This window comes from Panthera leo, chromosome E1, assembly GCF_018350215.1.
Source record: "Panthera leo isolate Ple1 chromosome E1, P.leo_Ple1_pat1.1, whole genome shotgun sequence".
In the NCBI taxonomy this organism is placed as follows: Eukaryota; Metazoa; Chordata; class Mammalia; order Carnivora; family Felidae; genus Panthera; species Panthera leo.
In genome coordinates this window covers 44,726,979-44,747,125 of record NC_056692.1, presented here as the reverse complement: position 1 = coordinate 44,747,125, position 20,147 = coordinate 44,726,979, and the positions used below count along the sequence as shown (strand labels likewise).

The following is a 20,147-nucleotide window of genomic DNA, read 5'->3' as shown; positions in this document are numbered from 1 at the left end:
GAAGTCAGACGCTTAACTGACTGAGCCACCCAGGCACCCCCCCCATCCAACTTTAAAAACGGGCAAAAGATCTGTACAGACACTTTATAAAGAAGATACACAGATGACAAATAAGCACATGAGAAGATGCTCAACATCATTAATCAGTGAGGAAACACAAATTAAAACCACAATGAGATACTACTACACACTTATTAGAATGATTAAAATTAAAAAGACTGACTACACCAAGCACTCCCAAGGATATGGAGGAATTGGACCTCTTCATACACTGCTGATGGAAATGTAAAATGGTGTGGCCACTCTGGAAACCAGTTGGCAGTTTCTTAAAAAGTTAAACATATACCTACCATGTGAACCAGCCAATCTTTGGTAACTACTCAAGAGAAAGGAAAGCATATATTCATACAATGAATATTGTTGTACACAACTGTTCATAACAGCTTTATTTATAAGAGCCCCAAACTGGAAATAGCCTAACGAGCCTCACCAGGTAAGTAGATAAACTTCAGTGTATCAGCAAAATGGAGTGCTATGCCAGTAATAAATGACAATGAACTGCTGATACAGCCTACGTGTACAAATCTCAAAATAATTATGCTGAATGAAAGCATCTAGCAAAAAAGAATATACCCATTTTATAAAAGTCTGGTAAATGCCAATGGATCTATACTGGCAAAAAGCAGATCAGTGGTTGCCTATGGATGAGGAAGAGGATGGGAAAAAGGCAGGAGAGATTACAAAGGAGCATGAGGCAGTTTTGCAGGTCAGGGATGTGTTCATTACCTTGATTGTGATGACAGGTTTATAGGTGTGTGCATATGTCAAACTGTGTACTTTTAATTATAAAAATATACAGCTTTTGAATATCATTTATAGCTCACAATACTGTTTAATAATAACAAAAGGCAATGGGAAATATGACCCACCTTCAAATTCAGGAGCTGGCTTATTTGTGTTCAAAGCCTCCAAAATTTGTTTGAGACTTACTTCACTATTTTCTAAAAAGTAAAGTATAAGGATTATAAAATGGCAAGGTGTCAATGTTAATAATCATCATTAAAATAACCATGACAGGGAATGGTGTGTGTGTTGGGGGGGGGGGGGGGGACAAATTTTGTTAATGTCTGAAAATTAGCCAGGTAAAAACTAATCAATTTAAAATAATTTTACCACAAATCTATTCCCTTAAAACAAGAAAAAATTCTAACCGTATTATTTGTCTTAAATATTGATGTATACATTTTACAAATGTGATGCCAGACAGAGGGTGACTCTTAAAAATATTTCCAAGAGTAAAAAAATATTAATTTTAATTTGTTCTCAGTATGCCTACATTCTCATTATGTTTCTAAGACCTAGTTTATCTAAAACATACATATATAAAACATACGCCAAGCACACAGTAAAACTAGGACTTCAACAGAGATTGTTCTTTTAAAAAGAACTCACCATCAATAGATGCTTGACCCAGAATTTCCTGGAACGTCTTGTTGCTTAATAGAATTCTAGCCTTCCGGAGTTGGGACCTCAGCTCATTTATAGGCATCTTATCATTTCTGATCTTATCAAGAGTTGTAATCTCTTTAAATAAATCTGTAAACATGTCAAGAATAGAGAACTGATGAGGAAGTTGAGGCAAAGCCCTTTTTTAGACTTAACACCCTAACCTGCACAGAGTAGATGCATTACAAAAGGAATTCTGAGTTAGAGGGCTTTCAAAACATGTCAGTGGGCTCTGTTTTCAGAAGTCACTTAAACAATAAGCAAAATTTAACATACCCCTAGCCAGCTAAAAGTTGAGTTTCTGCAACATTTTGTAGAAGTTTGCTTTTATTTATTAACTATTTCTCCTCAAAGGTTTATCTACTACATGCTCCAGTCTTTCATAGACTGTAAAGCATTTCAAGAACAGCTTGATAATAAATAGCTCTTAGAATGAAGTCAAATATCAAAAATAGAACCCAGCTAGTTGGCAAAAGGAAAACTGAAAAATATAAATCTGTTATGCACTGAAAAACAGTCACACCCTCTCCTAGGCATTAGAAAGCCTCTCTTTCTTGCTAGCCTACCTACTAGTATTACATGCAGTAAATCCTTTTTTTTTTTTTTTTGTACTTTTTTTTAACGTTTCACTATAGGGGAGAAAAAGAAGCATATGGAAATTATTGGAGGTGAGAGAAAATTGTATTAGATTCACCAGGGGAGAAAATGTGTACCTTATACTGGAGCATATACTGAGACAAACTATTTTGCTTTAAGAAAGCATATTCTAGGAATGTAATTCTAAATAATTCATTACAGTCAAAGCACAGATTAAATATGATAAGGAATAAGAAAGCAGATTATAACATCTTGATACAGCAAAGAAAACTTAAGGAATTAAAAATACAGGGGAAAACAAACTATATTTTAGAAAAAGAATACCATTGAATGATCTTAGAAATTTACTTTTAATTTTCATTCTTTTACTGTACTTACTATTGAATGGTGTTGATGGTTTAGGTGAATTAATGAAAACATCAATTACATCTTTTAAGATCTTTTTACTTTCTGCAAAGTTAAGAAATAAAATGGAATTTAAATAGATTTTAAGCTCATTAAAGCAGGGATCTGGTATTGTTTCAATTTCATTCAGCTTTCAAACTTCTGTGACCATAATGCATGGTAAGAAATACACTTAGATTATGAGTATGTGCATGCGCGCGCACACACACACACACACACACACACACACACACAAACAGGGAATGCAAGGAAACACAATCTGGGAATTGCAAGGTACAGTTAGGATTCAGACCTCCCCATCCCCTGCCCCGAGGCAGGTCATAAGACACTCATGTGAGAGATGCCCTTGCTATACCCAGAGGGAGGGTGCATCCTTATCTCTGAAGACTGAGAGTTGGAGGGACACCAAGAGGAATCTGAACGAACAGACCTTATTAAGTTTCCCCTGGTTTACCACCCTCAGCTCATCTCATTTTGTCCTATCACAGTTTTCTACCACTTTCCACACTTCATCAAAGCTAACACCAAAACATTCAGCTTTAACAACTCCTTATGAATATTCCCCTTTCATGTAAAATTTATATTAAATTTGAATGCTTTTCTCTTGTTGATCTGTCTCTTGTTACAGAGCTCCAGCTGGGAACATAGAAGGGCAGAAGGAAAAGATTGTTTTCCCACTCCTACAGAATCCTGCTTCAGGGGTCATAGGCTGGTAGGCCACAGACTGAATATAGCTGAGAGTCAGTCATGTTCATTGTCCTAGGGAGTGGTGGGGTTTTCTTTCCATTTGAATTTAACTATCTTCATCTAGGACACATGCTCTCAAGTTACCTTACAGTCCACACCCCTTCCTTTTGTCTTATAGCCAACTCATTTTATTAATTTTGCATTACGTGCCTGGCTACCGCAGGCATTTGAGTTAGCGGACTCTGCAAAGCCTGATTCAAAAGTTACCCTTCTCTATTGAAGTCTATTGTAATTTATCTAAATAGCAAATATTGGAGCTATGGCACTATACCTCTTGAAGTGGCAGGATAATTTGACCCATCTTTCCTATTCAAAGCAGTTAGCTTGGCCTTAAATATTTCCTCACTCCTGAGATTTTTGTAGACTGAGAGTTTTTGTACGGACTGTGTTTGCAAAAACCTAGAGTCACTGAAGAAAATATGCCAAATCCCTAAATAGAGAGGAAGAGTTTGTCTGGAGACAGAGACAGAAGGAAAGAGAGGGACAGGGAGGGGTTGAGAGACTAGAGGTTTGATGGGAAAGAGTGAGAATTACCCTGTGGGAGCTTCCCTTCACAGATGCAGGATTACCACAGGCTCCAACAACAAAGCGTCAGTAGAAACACAATGCAAGGAAGTTTTAAAAGCTCTTCCTCTGTCTCCCACATTATGGTGTGACTTTGGAATGGGAGAGGGTGCCAGTAATCAACCACCCTGCCCCCAGGGTCTGATTTAATTTAATTGAAAAAAAAAATGATTTCAATTTCTGGTATTTAGTAGCTAGATATCTGGATCAGCCCTCCTACTAAAAACAACTAAAAATTCTAAATAAAATTATTGCTATAAAAAAAAAATCTTGGGGCGCCTGGGTGGCTCAGTCGGTTAAGCGTCCGACTCCGGTTCAGGTCATGATCTCACAGTCTGTGAGTTCGAGCCCCGCGTCGGGCTCTGTGCCGACAGCTTGGAGTCTGGAGCCTGTTTCAGATTCTGTGTCTCCCTCTCTCTTTCTGACCCTCCCCGACTCATGCTCTGTCTCTCTCTGTCTCAAAAATAAATGTTAAAAAAAAAAATTTACAAAAAAATCTTGAATTCATCAATGTGCTGCCAAGAAAGTAAGAAATTCCCAGACCAAACAACTGATGAAAGGCTGTAATCCAGAAACACGGCGACTGTTTTTACCCAAAGAGTGTTTGCCAAAGACAAAACAAAAACAAAACAAAATTGGATGAATTTTAGTTTGTAGTTTCAAAGGCTCAGACAAAGCCTAAGGTCCTCCCAAAGTGGAGGGGAACGTGGGGTGGTTATCCTCAATTTACAAAAATGTTTCTCTAGATTTCAAGACCCAGAAAAAAATATCAAGAATAAGAAAACGTTCCTCCTTTATAAATAATTTGACTTTTCTCTCTAGCTACCTTTAAGATTTTTCTTTCTCTTTGGTATGTCACAGTTTCATCATGATAACCCTATGTATGGATTTCCTTTCATCCTACGTGGGATTCACTGGAATTCTTGTATTGGTAGGTTTAGGTCTTTCTCATTCTGGAAAATTCTCAGCTATAGTTCTCCAAATATTTTCTCTGCAACCACTCTGTCTCTTCTCTCCTGTGTGGATATATATCACATCTTTTCATTCTTTCTTTTTCTAGCTTTACTGAGATATAACTGACATGTAACATTATATTAGTTGTAACTAATATATAACGTAATCAGATACACATATATATTTCAAACTGATTGCCATAATAAGTAGACCTCTTCATTCTGCCTTCCTTTTAGCTTCTTCTTCTTCTTTTTTTTAATGTTTATTTATTTGGGGGAGAGAGAGAGTAGGAGATGTGCAGAGAGGGAGACAGAGGATCTGAAGAGGGCTCCATGCTTACAGCAGTGAGCCCAATGCAGGGCTCTAACTCACAAACCACAAGATCATGACCTGAGCAGAAATCTGATACTCAATCAACTGAGCCACCCCAGCGCCACTAACCTCTTTCCTATATTCCAACTCTGTCTTTCTATGCTGCATTCTGTATAATTTCTTCAAACTCCTTTGCACTTCATATTTCTCTCTTCACCTATGTTTAATCTGCTAATATTGTTGTCTGCTAATTAATTTTAATTATTATATTTTTAATTTCTTTAAGTCCTGTTTCTTTCTTTTCAAATTTTAGTTTCCCTTACATGTTTTCAAATTTATCTTTTTTTAGAAGAGTACAGAAAGAGTGAAATTAAAAGAATAGAAAATACATATATATCCAAAAATATACTGTATTGCATATTCGCAGGTTGCTCAGAGAGTAAATCTTAAAATTTCTCAACATAAGAAAAAAACCCCTTTTTAACTATGCATGGTGACGTGTTAACTAGATCTATCGTTGTGATCATTTCATTCTATATGTGAAATATATATACAAAATGTCACAAAATCAATGGTAGAGAAGAAAATGATACAGATGAAAACATAAATTGAGGAAACAATAAACACGATAGAGAGGATCAGAAAGCCAGGAATTAGTTAAGAGTTATTAAAATTGACAAACCGCTAGCATAAATGACCTAAAAAGAAAAAAGATGGGACACCTGGGTGGCTCAGTAGTCAAGCGTCTGACTTCGGCTCAGGTCATAATCTCGTGGTCCATGAGTTTGAGCCCCGTGTCAGGCTCTGTGCTGACACCTTAGAGCCTGGAGCCTGCTTCAGACTCTGTGTTCCCTCTCTCTGACCCTCTTCCACTCTCTCTCCCTCAAAAATAAATAAAAACATTTTTAAAAATCTTTAAAAAAGAAGTATCTGATTTTATTTATTTTTTAAAATGTTTGAAAACATCTTTTTAAACATTTTTAATGGTTATTTATTTATGTTTGAGAGGAAGAGAGAGAGGGAGAGAACAGGGGAAGGGCAGAGAGCAGAGACAGAGAGAATCCCAGGCAGGCTCCGTCCGTCAGTGCAGAGCACTGTGAGATCGTGATCTCAAACCGTGAGATCATGACCTGAGCCAAAATCATGAGTTGGACGCTTAACTGACTGAGCTACCCAGGCGCCCCAAGAAGTATCCGATTTTAAAACCTGGATAAAAACAGTACTTGTTTCTACTAGTCTTCTCCAAATAAAGAAGAGTATCCACACACTTTCCAAAAGGGTTACAACAATTCTCAGTAATCAATTTATAAACATAGCAGTCCCATAACAATCTTCCTAAACTTATGGTATTAGTATTCTTAAAAAAAAAAAAAAATGAGCCAGCATGAACACGTATAATCTAAACAGGAAAACTGAGAGGTAACTCAAGAACTCACCATCTGTTTCAGAGTTCAGTAACACCTCAGGTTTTTCTTCCTTTAAAGGTTTCTCCAGGCCCTCCAACGCAGATAAAAGGTCTTTAACTTCAACTTTCCTATCAAAGACACTATTAACAACGTTACATGCATCTTCTATTCCTAAACAGAGACATGACAAAATACAAAGATATCTAGTTGGTCAGTCTATCCAGAGAAGCACATAACAACTTGATTTGGGTGAGATGTATTCATTTTCTAGAATACCCAGTCTTGAGAGATTTTGCCTCTCTGAAATATTCTCCAAACTGAAAGCTCTACAACATTTATAGGTTTACAATGCTTATATCAGAAAACAAGACACACTGAAATAGTTTACCTTACTAGTTCAACACAGGAAGGTAAACAAAACAACAAAATACCAAAATTATCTCTAAGAAAATAGTGCCATGATGGGGAAACAAAAGGGGGCACTTGGGTGGCTCAGTCAGTTAAGTGTCTGACTTTGGCTCAGGTCTTGATCTCACGGTTTGTGAGCTCGAGCCCCACATCAGGCTCTGTGCTGTCAGCGCAGAGCCAGCTTCAGATCTTCTGGCACTCTCTCTCTCTGCCCCTTCCCTACTCATGCTCGCTCACTCTCTCTCTCTCAAAAATAAATAAACAAACATTTAAAAAAAGGCAGCCCTTTCTGTCTTTATCTAAACATTTGGAAAGAATGACAGTGTTGTTGATGACATGCCAATAATTTGTTGCTTTACTAACTTAAGTGTTATTCATTTATATCTTTTAATCTCCCTTGTATCCAAGTTACAACTGTCTTCTTTATTATGTCCTCCCTATTTTTTCCCCTTCATCATACTTCCTAAAGAGTTCTTTATTAGTCTTTTGAAAGAACCAACTTTTGGTTATATGGATAAGTGCGTGTGTGTGTGTGTGTGTGTGTGTGTGTGTGTGTGTGTGTGTTCTATTTCACTAACTTCAACTTTCCACTTTGTTAGCTCCTGACTAGCACTTTTCAGGGGGATTGTTCTGCTCTTTTGTTGTTTATGCTGCTGGTTAGCTCTGTAAACTGAACGTTTAAGATAAATTGTTCTGGAGGCGCCTGGGTGTCTCAGTCGGTTAAGCGTCCCACTCTTCATTTTGGCCCAGGTCATGATCATGTCAGCTGCGCTGACAGCAAGGAGCCTGCTTGGGATTCTGTCCTTCTCTCTCTCTGCTCTTCCCCCCCGTCATACGCACTCTCTCTCCGAAAATAAATAAACTTAAAAAAAGATAAATTATTTTTGATATTTCTTGTTTTCTAATAAAAGCATTTAATGCTATAAAATATCCTGTAAGATTGTTTTGGTCACACTCTACACGATTTGATACATAGTGCTTTCACTGTCATCATTTCTAAAATCTTTCAGGTTTCTTTTATTCTTCCACCAAGGAATTACTTACAAGGCAATTTGTTTTTCATCTTAAAAGCAACACTTTTCCTTTCTTTCACAAATAATTTTAATGTCACAACATCATGGTCAGACTATGTGGTCTGAATGCCTTCTGATTTTCAGAATTCACTGAAATTTTTATTTGTGGCTTAAATACATCATCTATTTTTGTGGATATTCCATAAGTATTTGAAAAGAATGTGTATGTTTTTAGGATACAGAGTACTCTAATCTGTTTCTGAAGTCAACTTTGTTAATATTGTCACTTCAATCTCAATCTCTTTCTCAATTTCTTTCAATCCGTCTATTTCAATCTTATCTTTCTATTTAGAATTCAGTGTTTACCTGGAAATAGATATAAATATGGTTGTGTTTTATGGGCATTAGTAGAAATCCAACTTATATAAAGCATTCTTTGTTATACACGTATTCCATTTTTTCCTTTCTTCATGGAACCGTATTATTACTGAGGTCTCTCTCTGGTGCAAATGTAAATCTAGTTTACTGTTATGACGTGTATGTATGGACCATATTTTATTCAACCATTTCCCAAATCATGGACTCATAGATTGTTTTCATTTCTTCCCTCCCATAATGTTGCAGGGAGCATCCCTGTACATGTCTCTACAAGAAACTTCTCTGGGCTATTTATCTGAGAATAGAATTATTGGATCATAAGAAATATGCATACTGAATTTGACAAGTACTGCTAGATTGCAATCTGGAATGCTGTACCATTTTACCTACTCACTAGCAATTTGTGAGTATTGCCAACTCTCTTCATACACATATTTAGCTATGTGGGTTTCTCCTCCTGTAAACTAAGTCTTATCTCCTTACTTATTTTTCCAATTGATTTCTTTCTTTCTACTGCTGATTTGCAGAATTCCCTTATATTTGAGATATTAATTTTTTGTTAGTTATCTTGTAATTATCTTCTTCCAGTCTGTTACATGTTTTAGAGTCCTTCATTTACCAGAAATCCTTAATTTTGATGTGATCAAATCCTTTTTTACCCCATGGTTGTGCTTTTGGGGAGTAACATCTTTAAGAAGGCATCCATAACCACAAGGCACAATAGTTTTTCTTACATTTTCTTCCAACAGCTTTATAGTTTAATCTTTGAGATCCATTTTAACATTCATTTGATTCTTTGAAGGTTATTTTTGTATATGGTATGACATAGGGATTCTACTTCATTTTCTCTGCATTGTAAGGCAATTTTCTCAAATCAGAAGCGAAATAATACATCTTTTCCCCCACTAACTGATGATGTCATTTCTATCACATTCCGAGTTCCCATTAATAGAAGTCTCTACTGGGTTCCATATTGTGATGCACTGGTCTATTTTCACAGGTCTATATTAAAACAGCATTATGCTATGTACTAACATGTGACAAAGCAAGATCTTTATCTTTTTTTTCCCAAAAGGGTCTTAGCTATTCATAGATCTATAATCTTCTATAATGAATATAGCATTAATTTGTCAAGGTTCCCACCAAACTTATCCTGAGATAGTGAGTGGAACTGCATTCCAAGTACAGATTATTTAGAGAGAATCCACTTATTTCAATACTTCTTTTAAAACCCCAGTTTTAGGACTACAGTTCTCAATCTCAATGTCTGTGGTCCAAGGCTGTTTTAGTGTCCCCATGATAGAACTGTGCTGAAATTTCAAAACAAACCGAAAAAAGTTAAGCATTTAGCCAATGTTTTTCACAAGGAGATAGAGAGCAAATGTAAAAAAATATATATATGAAGAAATAAACAAGAAAGATAAGAATACAGAGGGGAAAAGTCATTAGATGTGATTTAAAAAACCAAACCTGTTACTTTGATTATAAGATGGATAACCCCATCAGCATTAGTGAGGACAAAAGAAAGAATATAGCAATAAAACACATGACAAGGAAGAAAGAGAGACAACAGAAATTTTTTTAAATAATTCAAGAATATTACAGTATGGAAAATATGCATCTATGTGTGAAAACCTAGAGTTTACAACATCAACTGAGTTTAAATGAGAAAATGCATAAAAGGGGGGTTTGGTAGAGTATATATAAAGTCTATATACACACATACCTATACATACACCAACCCCCAAAAATGAAGTTTCTGTTCATATGCATTTTGAATTTCATACTTACTGTGGCACTCGATAAATTCATCACTGTTGTTCAATTCTCTGATGAAATCCTTAAAACTCACCACTTCATCTTTTTTTAAAGAAGAAAAAAAGAAAGAATTTAGGTATTATTGTAAAAAGGACCATTTGATGTTATAACACCAGAGCTATAAACACAAAAATAATGGAGAGGACTGGTAATCCTATTGTGACACATGTGATATGCAGAATAGACCTAAAATAAAGCTGTCAGAGATGCACTTTGAACATCAATTCCTCTGATAAAAACCCATAAATTGATAGACAAGAAACAACTTTTAATTTCTCTTTTAAAAGATATATGGCAGTATATTTCCTTTGGCATTTAGAGTGAAACTTCTGAAATATGCAAAATTTGTTATTTTAAATTGAAATAATTACTCACCGTTAGGATTAGTGTTATCCAAAGTCTCCTTTATTTTATCATCTGTTAGATAGATTCCAATGGCATTTAAATTTTGCTGAAGTACAGGAATGTCTTTAAGTTCATTTTTGTAAATGTTGATGTTGTAAAATTGATTTTTATTTCCTGGGAAGAGATAATCACCTTCAGTTAGAAAGGAATTTTCATGTTTCTCCTTTATATTTTAATTTTTTTTAATGTTTATTTATTTTTGACAGAGAGAGAGAGAAAGACAGAGCATGAGCTGGAGAGGGGCAGAGACAGAGGGAGACACAGAATCTGAAGCAGGCTCCAGGCTCTGAGCTGTCAGCACAGAGCCTGACACGGGGCTCGAACTCACAGACCGCGAGATCATGACCTGAGTTGAAGTCAGACGCTCAACCGACTGAGCCACCCAGACACCCGTCTCCTTTATATTTAAAAAAAAGTGGGGAAAAAAATCTCCCAAGATATAAAATTATACTTAAGAGAAAAGGCAGTATTTGTATTTATTTATGTACCTAAAATAATTTAAAATAGGTGACAATAGGTACACAGAAATGTATAAATATAAGTAAGGAAACTGGGGGAAAGAAACAGAAGAGCAGCAAAAATAAGACAAAAGAGAGCAACAGACAAAGTACATTTCATAAGGTCATATACATTAAATTTTGCAACAATATCAAATGTGTATGCATCTAACAAGAGCCTTCCAAATATAGCAAAAACTTGCAGAATTAAAGGGAGGAATGCATGAACCCATAATCAGAACTGCAGATTTGAAAATCTTGCACTTAGTAATTAATAGAACAACTAGAATAAACATCAGGAAGAATTAAGGGCGCCTGGGTGGCTCAGTCAGTTAAGTGTCTGACTTTGGCTTAGGTCACGATCTCACAGTTCATGAGTTAGAGCCCTGTGTTGGGCTCTGTGCTGACAGCTCAGAGCCTGGAGCCTGCTTTGGATTCTGTGTTTCCCTCTCTCTCTGCCCTTCCCCTGCTCGTTCTCTCTCTCTCTCTCTCTCTCTCTCTCTCTCTCTCTCTCCCTCCCTCCCTCCCTCTCTCTCTCAAAAATAAATATTAAAACAAAAAAAATTTTAATGTTTAAAAAGAATCAGAAATTAGAATATCCAACAAAACTAGCAAACAATCTAACCAAATGATATTTATAGAACACTACCCAACAACTACAGAATATACATTCTTTCAAGTGCACATGGAATATTCACCTAGGTAGACCACATGCTAGTCTTTGAACCAAATCTTAATGAATTTAAAAGAATTTAAATTGTACGAAATAAATTCTCTGACCAAGGTGTATTACATTAGAAATCAGTAACAAGATCCCTAGCACATGTCCAAATATTTGGAAATTAAATAATATAGTTCTTTAATTTTTTTAATGTTGATTTATTTTTGAGAGACAGAGAGAGGCAGAGCGTGGGTGGGAGAGGGGCAGACAGAGAGGGAGACACAGAATCCGAAGCAGCTCCAGGCTCTGAGCTGTCAGCACAGAGCCCGACACGAGGCTCCGACCCAGGAACCATGAGATCACGACCTGAGCTGAAGTCGGACACTTAACCAACTGAGCCACCCAGGTGCCCCTAAATAGTACATTTCTAAATAACTCATGTTTCAAATGAGATATCACAAGGTAAATTAGAAAATATTTTAAATAAGTGATTATCAAATCACAACATATAAAATTTTGTGAGATGCTGTGAAAGTGCTCAGAGGGAAATTTGTAGTTTTAAATGCTGGAAAGGTATAAAATCAGTAGTACAAAAAGTAGTGGTATGAAATTCTTTTTTCTTAATGTTTATTTTTGAAAGAGAGAGAGAGCGCCCGCGAGCATGAGTAGGGGAGGGGCAGAGAGAGATGGAGACACAGAATCCAAGGCAGACTCCAGGCTGGCACGGGGCTTGAACTCAGGAGCCGTGAGATCATGACCTGAGCCAAAGTCGGACGCCTAACCGACTAAGTCATGCAGGCACCCCTGAAACTCCTTTTTAAAAAATTCTTTTTTATAGTTGTATAATACTCTACTGTACATAGAAACTAAAGTTTATTCAACTAACCTCCAATGTTTACACATTAAGTATTTTCATTCTTTTGCCATCTCAAATAATTCTGTAATGAATAGTCTTATGTATCTATATTTTCACATTGTTGGAAGGTATCTTCAGGGAAAATTCCTAGAAGCAGGATTGCTGGGTCCAAAGGTAAAGGCATATGTAGTTCTGTTAGACATTGCCAAATTCCCTCCATTAGACTGGTAGCATGTTAAATGCCCACCAGCTATAGGTAAACGTCTTTTTCTCTACAACCTAACGGAGTATGCTGTGAAGGTTTTCAATTTTTGCCAATCTAATGGGTGAGAAATTGTATCTCCATTTAAATTTGCATATTTCTTATTATGAGTAAAATCAAACATCTCTTAATATGTTCATAAGCCATTTAAGATCTTTTTTATGATTTATATATCCATGACTTTTGCCCATTTTTCTATTTTTCTTCTGTCATATACATTATAGTTTCTACCATATTGTTATTTGTTCTTTGACTTTACCTATGATATTGTATTAATAGATAAAATTTTTTTTTTAAATTTTTCCCAAGATGGATGTCAGAGAGCTTACTGCCTATGTTTTTTCCTAGATTTTTTTTTAAACGTTAAAAAAATTTTTTTTTAACATTTTTCATTTGTTTTTGTGAGACAGAGAGAGAGAGAGAGAGAGCGAGCATGAGCCGGGGAGGGGAGGAGAGAGAGGGAGACACAGAATCCGAAGCAGGCTCCAGGCCCCGAGCTGTCAGCACAGAGCCCGATGCCCACAGACCGCGAGATCATGACCTGAGCCAAGCCAGACACTTACCTGAGTCACCCAGGCGCCCTTCTTCCAGGAGTTTTATGGTTTCAGGTCTTACAAGTGCAAGTATTTAATCATAGTCTAAGATAGGAATCCAGTTTCATTCTTTTGCATGTGGTTGTCTAGTTTTCCCAACACCACTTATTGAAGAGTCTGTCCTTTCCCCACTATATATTCTTGCCTCGTTTGTCATAAATGAATTGACCGTATATACAAGGGTTTATTTCTGAGCTCTCTCTTCTGTTCCACTGATGTCTGTTTTTATGCCAATACCATAGAGTTTTGATTACTATACTTTTGTAATAAAGTTTGGAATCAGAAAGTATGATGGCTCCAGCTTTGTTCTTTCTCAAGATTGCTTTGGCTATCAGGGTTTTCTATGGCTCCATACAAATTTTAGGATTGTTTGTTCTAGGTGTGAAAAATGCCATTGGAATTTTGATAGGGATTGCATTGAGCCTGTATATCGCTTTGGGTAGTATGGACATTTTAACATTATTAATTCTTTGACTCCACAAGCATGGAATATCTTTCCATTCATTTGCATCATCTTCAATTTCTTTCTTCAATGTCATAGTTTTCAGTGTACAGGTCTTTCACCTCCTTGGTTAAATTTATTCTTAGGTATTTTATTCTTTTCAATGCAATTGTAATGGGATAGTTTTCTTAATTTCTTTCTGATAGTTTATTAGCAAATAGAAATGCAACTGGTTTTTCTATTTGATTTCATATCGTGCAACTTTACTGAATTTATTAGTTCTAACAGTTTTTTTTTTAATAGGGCCTTTAGGGTTTTCTACATATAATGTGTTATGTGCAAATAGTAACAGTTTTACTTCTTTCTTTCCAATTTGGATTACTTTTGTTTCCTTTTCTTGCCTAATTGTTCTCAGTAGGACTTCCAATACTATGAATACAAGTTGAGTAAAAGTAGTGAGAAAAATTACGGCATAGGGAATATAGTCAATAACACTGTAATAACATTTTATTGTGACAGATGATAACTACACTTATCATGGTGAGAAGTGAGCAATACATAGAATTATTGAACCACTATGTTGTATGCCTGAAACTAATATAACATTTTATGTAAACTATATTTTAGTAAACAAAACAAAACAAAAAAACTGGCAAGAATAGGCATCCTTGTCTTGTTCCTGATCTTAGAAGAAAAGCTTTCAGTTTTTCCCCATTGAGCATATATGTGGCCTTTCATATATGGCCTTCATTAAGCTGAGGTATGTTTCTTCTGTACACACTTTGTTGAGAGGTTTTTTTTAATCATAAATGGATGTTATCTATCATAAATTGATGTTTGGCAGTTTCTATCAATTTAAATATGTATCCCAGCAATCCCATTTCTAGGTATTCAACTAGGAGAAATGAAAATATATGTCCACACAAATACCTGTACATAAATATTTATAGAAGCTTCACTCATAATCACCAAAACCCAGGAAACTTCAATAGTTTATCAATTGGTAAATATACAAACATTACATTCATGTAATGGAATAATACTCATCAATAAAAATAAACACACTGCATGCAAAAAGTTGATGAATGTAAAGTATAATATGCTATGTGAAAGAAGCCAGACTCAAATGAGCTTCATATGTTATGATTCCATTTACATGACATCCTAGAAAAGGCAAAACTTTAGAGTCAAAGAATAGATCAGGGGTCACCAGGAATGAGGGTTAGCGAAATGGATGGGCTACAAAAGGACACAAAGAAACTTCTGTGGGGATACAGTCTATGTGCTGTTTAGTAATGGTTACATGACATTATTTTTAAGAATTCAAAAAACGATATACCTAAAAAAAGGTGAATTTTACTACATGCAAGTTATACTGCAATAAATATAAATTTGCTCCTCAAAAATATAGTCAAGAGAGTAGTTGGGAATACATAAAAACAGAAAAGATAGGTATAAAATCCACTTTGCTAGGTTGGTCAAAAGTTTTAAAGTTGTCTTCTTTTCATTTTTCAATTTTTTATTTAAATTCTAGTTAGTTAACATATAGTGTACTATTGGTTTCAGTAGAATTTAGTGATTCATCACTTACATATGACACCCAGTGTTCAACGTAACAAATGCCCTCCTTAATACCCATCATCCTTTTAGCCCATCCCCCGCCCACCTCCTTCCACCAACCCTCAGTTTGTTCACTATAGTTAAGACTCTTCATATGGTTTGCTCCTCTCTTTCCCCCACCTTCCCCTATGTTCATCCGTTTTGTTTCTTAAATTCCACATGTGTGAAATCATATGGTATTTGTCTTTCTCTGCCTGACTCATCTCGCTTAGCATAATCCAGTCTGGTTCCATCCACATTGTTGCAAATGGCAAGATTTCATTCTTTTGATGGCTGAGTAATATTCCATTACATATACATATACATATACCATAACTTCTTTATTCATTCATCAGTCCTTGGACATTTGGGTTTTTTCCATAATTTGGCAATTGTTGACAATGCTGCTATAAACATCAGGGTGCATGTGGCCCTTCAAATTAGTATTTGTGTACCTTTTGTGTAAATACCTAGTAGTGAAATTGCTGGGTCATAGGGTAGTTCTATTTTTAACTTTTTGAGGAAACTCCATATTGTCTTCCACAGTGGCTGCACCAATTTGCATTCTAAAAATTATTTTCTCATCGTTTATAATATTCTAATAAATTCAGGTCAGATATACCTAGTGAATAATCTCAGAGAACAGTATATAATCTAATATTTTTCTAGCACTATCAAAGTAAAACCACCCATAACTTTGAGTTTGGGGTAAACTTAGCAGTCTTTGCCATATAATTCAAACACAAGTTATATAAACTAATACTGTATTGTTTTATCTTTAAAAAAATTTAATGTTTGTTTATTTTTGAGAAAGAGAGAGACAGGGAAACCAAGAGCGAGTGGGGGAGGAGCAGTGAGGGAGGGAGACACAGAATCTGAAGCAGGCTCCAGGCTCTGAGCTGTCAGCACAGAGCCCGATGCGGGGCTCGAACTCACAGACCACAAGATCATGACCTGAGCCGAAGTCTGACGCTTAAACAACTGAGCCACCAAGGTGCCCCTATATTGTTTTATCTTTATATTGTTTCTTACTTACCTGTGCTTTATCTAATCCTGTGTGTTTTTTTAAAGATTTTGTTTGTTTGTTTGTTTACTATTTTAGGGAGAGAGAGAGCACAAGCTGGGGAGAAGGATGAAGGGAGAGAGGAAATCTTAAGCAGGCCTCATACTCAGCGCGAATGGATGCAGGTTGAGCCCATGACCCTGGAATCATGACCTGAGCCGAAGTCAAGAGTCAGTTGCTCAACCAACTGAGGGACGCAGACGCCCCAATCCTGTGTTGTTTTAACATGAAAACCACTGCCTGTCCTTCCACACAGAGCCAGTAGATACATATTAAGTGGAACTCACCTGAGGCTTTAGGCATGTTCAATGTATCACAGAACTTAATAAAAAATTCTTCATAGGTAATCTTGCCATTTTCTGTAATGCAAAGTAAAATGTAGATGAAGGAATTACTGCTTCTGAATTAATCTGTCAGCAGTTAATAGTCAAATTATAACAAAGGTGAAAAGCCCGGGGGTCAGCCTGTACTGTTCCTTCTTCCTTAACTTCTGCATACATATGATTATCAATTTCTATTCAATTATTTCCAAATACTGCTTGAATATATCACTATATTAGTTAATGCCTATGCTATTACAATAGCATTGCTAAAAATCTATCGCATCAGTCTCATTTCTCTCCATTTATTTTAAACAATGCAGCAAGAGAGGTCTTTCTCTTTAAAAAAAAAATCTGGTTACTCCTCTGAATAAAACCCTTCAGTAGCTCCTACTTGTCCAAAAACTACAAAAGCAAAACAAAACAAACACATGGTGGGCAGGCAAAGAGGCTATAGGCCAATATTCCTTACAAATGTGTTAACATCTAAGTGAAATTCTAGAAAATAGGGTTTAGCAGTATAAGCAGAAACTAAAGTTCTAGATACCTTTAGGACATGCATTTTCACTGAGGGTGATAGGCTTTCAGGAAGGAAAACAGGTTCTTGGAGGGGAAAAAATCTTAGCCATTACAATGGTTTGTGGCCACAGTACATAAGCAAATATTTATTTTTGGCATTAAACATTCATAGCGTGTGGGATGGTGAAAAAGACAAAAATGTCTAAAAAGTCTCCTTAGGGGAGTGATATTTTTTTTAAAGGTTAAGAAACACTACTTTTAGGATAATGGTAACCACCTAAATTTACTCTGGAGAAATCTAAGAAAAAGGCTTAGAAATCCATAGGACCAAAGATGGCATCTTGATGTGGAACTCAGTGCATAGGATTTGGTGGTGAAGGAAAAGAAAGAAGCAGTTAAAGATGAAGTCCCTACTAAATAGTATCAAAATGTCAGAAGGCTCACTACCCCCACCTCCCACCCTCTGCCCCAAAGGTGCCATTAAAGTAAACGGACTTCATTTACTTCAGTAGAAACTGAAGACAGAGCTCCACACTGAATGTGCCACCCAACACCCTCAACTCTTTCAACAAATCAGGATAGAAATGGACAAAGGAAGATTTGAGATGGGAGCCAACAACTCAGAAAATAGATTGTGTAGAAAGACCAAGTCAGCTCCAAAATAAAGACTCAAGTAAAGTAAAGGTACACAAGGTAGAATGGATATGACAAACTATAGTAAGGGACATAAAGGATAGACATGAAAAGAACCAAAAGGAAAAAAAAAAAAGGAGGGGGAGAGAGAAAAGGAAGGAAAAAAAAAAAAAAACAACCCAATGCAAAAAAAAAAAAAAAAAAAAAAAAAAAGTAGAAAAGTTTACAGCAGAAGTGACAGAGCCCAGAAATAAACCCCACATATGCTCAACTAATATTTGACGAGGCAGCCAAGAACATTCAATGGAGAAAGGATGGTCTCTTCAACAAATGGTGTTGGGAAACTGAATAACCACTTGGGATACTCCCCAAAATTACCTCAAAATGAATTAAAGATTTAATTGTAAGATCTGATACCGTAAAGAAAACATAAGGAAACACCTTTCAGACATTGGTCTTGGCAATGATTTTTTGGACATGACACCAAAAGCACAAACAACAAAAGCAGAAATCAACCAGTAGAACTAGATGCAATTTAAGATTTTTCTTTTTTTTAATGTTTATTTATTTGTGAGAGAGAAAGACACAGAGCATGAGCGGGGGAGGGGCAGAGAGAGAGGGAGACATAGAAACTGAAGCAAGCTCCAAGCTGTCAGCACAGAGCCTGACATGGTGCTTGAACTCAAGAATCATGAGATCAAGACCTGAAGTCGAATGCTTAACTGGCTGTAGTCGGATGCTTAACCGACTGAGCCACCCAGGCACCCCAGAACTACATTCAACTTAAAAACTTCTGTACAGCAAAAGAAACAATCGGCAAAATGAAAAGGCAACCTACAGAATGAGAGAAAATATTTGCAAACCATATATCTGATAAAGGATTATTATCCAAAATATATAACAAAGAATTCACACAGCTCAATAACAAACAAGCAAATGAACTATTTTAAAAATGGGCAGAGCAATAGAATAGGCATTTTCCCAAAGAAGACATCCAAATGACCAACAGGTGCATGAAAAGGTGTTCAACATCACTAATCATCAGGGAAATGCAAATCATAACCACAATGAGATATTGCTCAAACCCGTTAGAATGGCTATCATCAAGAAGACCGGAGATAAGGATTTGTGATGATGTGGAGAAAGGGAACCCTCATACACTGTTGGTGGCAATGTAAATTGGTGCAGTCACTATGGACAATAGTATAGAAATTCCCCTCAAAATTAAAAATAGAACTACAATATGAACCAGCAATTCCCCTTATAAGTGTATATTCAAAGGAAACGAAAACAGGATCTTGAAGACATACTCCTGTGTCTATTTCAGCATTATTCACAATAGCTAAAATATGGAAACAATCTAAGTGCTCATCAACAGATGAATAAACAGAGGTAGTGTGAAAATATACAACAGAATATTTTTCAGCCATGAGAAAGAGAGAAATCCTGTCATTTGCAACAAGATGGTAGGATCTTGAAGTCCTTATGCTTAGAGGAGATAAGCCAAAGACAAATGTTGTATGTATCGCTAATATGTGGAATCTAAAAAAGCCGATCTCACAGAAAGAGAGCAGAATGGTGGTTACCAAGGACTTAGGGGGTGGGGTGATTGGGGAGATACTGTTAAAAAGTACAAATTTGCAGTTAAAATGAATAAATTCTGGAAATCTAATGCTGTGCTGATCTAATACTGTATTACATAATTGAAAGTTGCTAAGAGACTAGATCTTAAATGTTCTCACCACAAAAAAAGAAATTGTGATAATTACGTGATGTGATAGAGGTGTTAGATAACATTACAGTGATAATTATATTGCAATATATAAATGTATCAAATCAACACATTGGACACTCTAAACTTACATAATGTTATTATATGCCCATTATATCTCAATTTTACAAAAAGGAAAAGAAAAACTCTGTGGAGGTGGAGTGGGGGGAAAAAAAAGCTCTAAGTCACTAATATTGAGGATGAAAATGAAGGTATCATTACAGATGAAGCAGAAATCAAAAAAGATAAAAAGCAGATGTCAAGGACAACTTTATCCAATACATTTGAAAAGTCAGACGAAATGGACAAATTCCTATAAAGACACAGCCTGCCAAAATTGACAGGAAAATAGAATATTTTCTTGGTAATACCATACAATTTCAGAAATTAAATCAATAATCCAGAATTTTTCCATAAA

At 35.9% G+C, this 20,147-nt stretch overlaps 1 protein-coding gene across 1 annotated transcript in view; it reads right to left on the bottom strand.

Annotated features, from left to right (window-relative positions):
• Positions 1–20,147, bottom strand: part of LOC122205887 — a 256,567-nt gene that overhangs the window by 236,176 nt on the left and 244 nt on the right. Inside the window, exons 2-8 of the mRNA XM_042914498.1 lie at positions 16,774–16,845; positions 10,484–10,627; positions 10,082–10,150; positions 6,522–6,662; positions 2,482–2,553; positions 1,453–1,596; positions 930–1,001 (exon numbers count right to left, since the gene is read on the bottom strand). Of these exons, the coding sequence (XP_042770432.1) occupies positions 930–1,001; positions 1,453–1,596; positions 2,482–2,553; positions 6,522–6,662; positions 10,082–10,150; positions 10,484–10,627; positions 16,774–16,845 (714 nt within the window). The remainder of the gene's footprint in view (positions 1–929; positions 1,002–1,452; positions 1,597–2,481; positions 2,554–6,521; positions 6,663–10,081; positions 10,151–10,483; positions 10,628–16,773; positions 16,846–20,147) is intronic.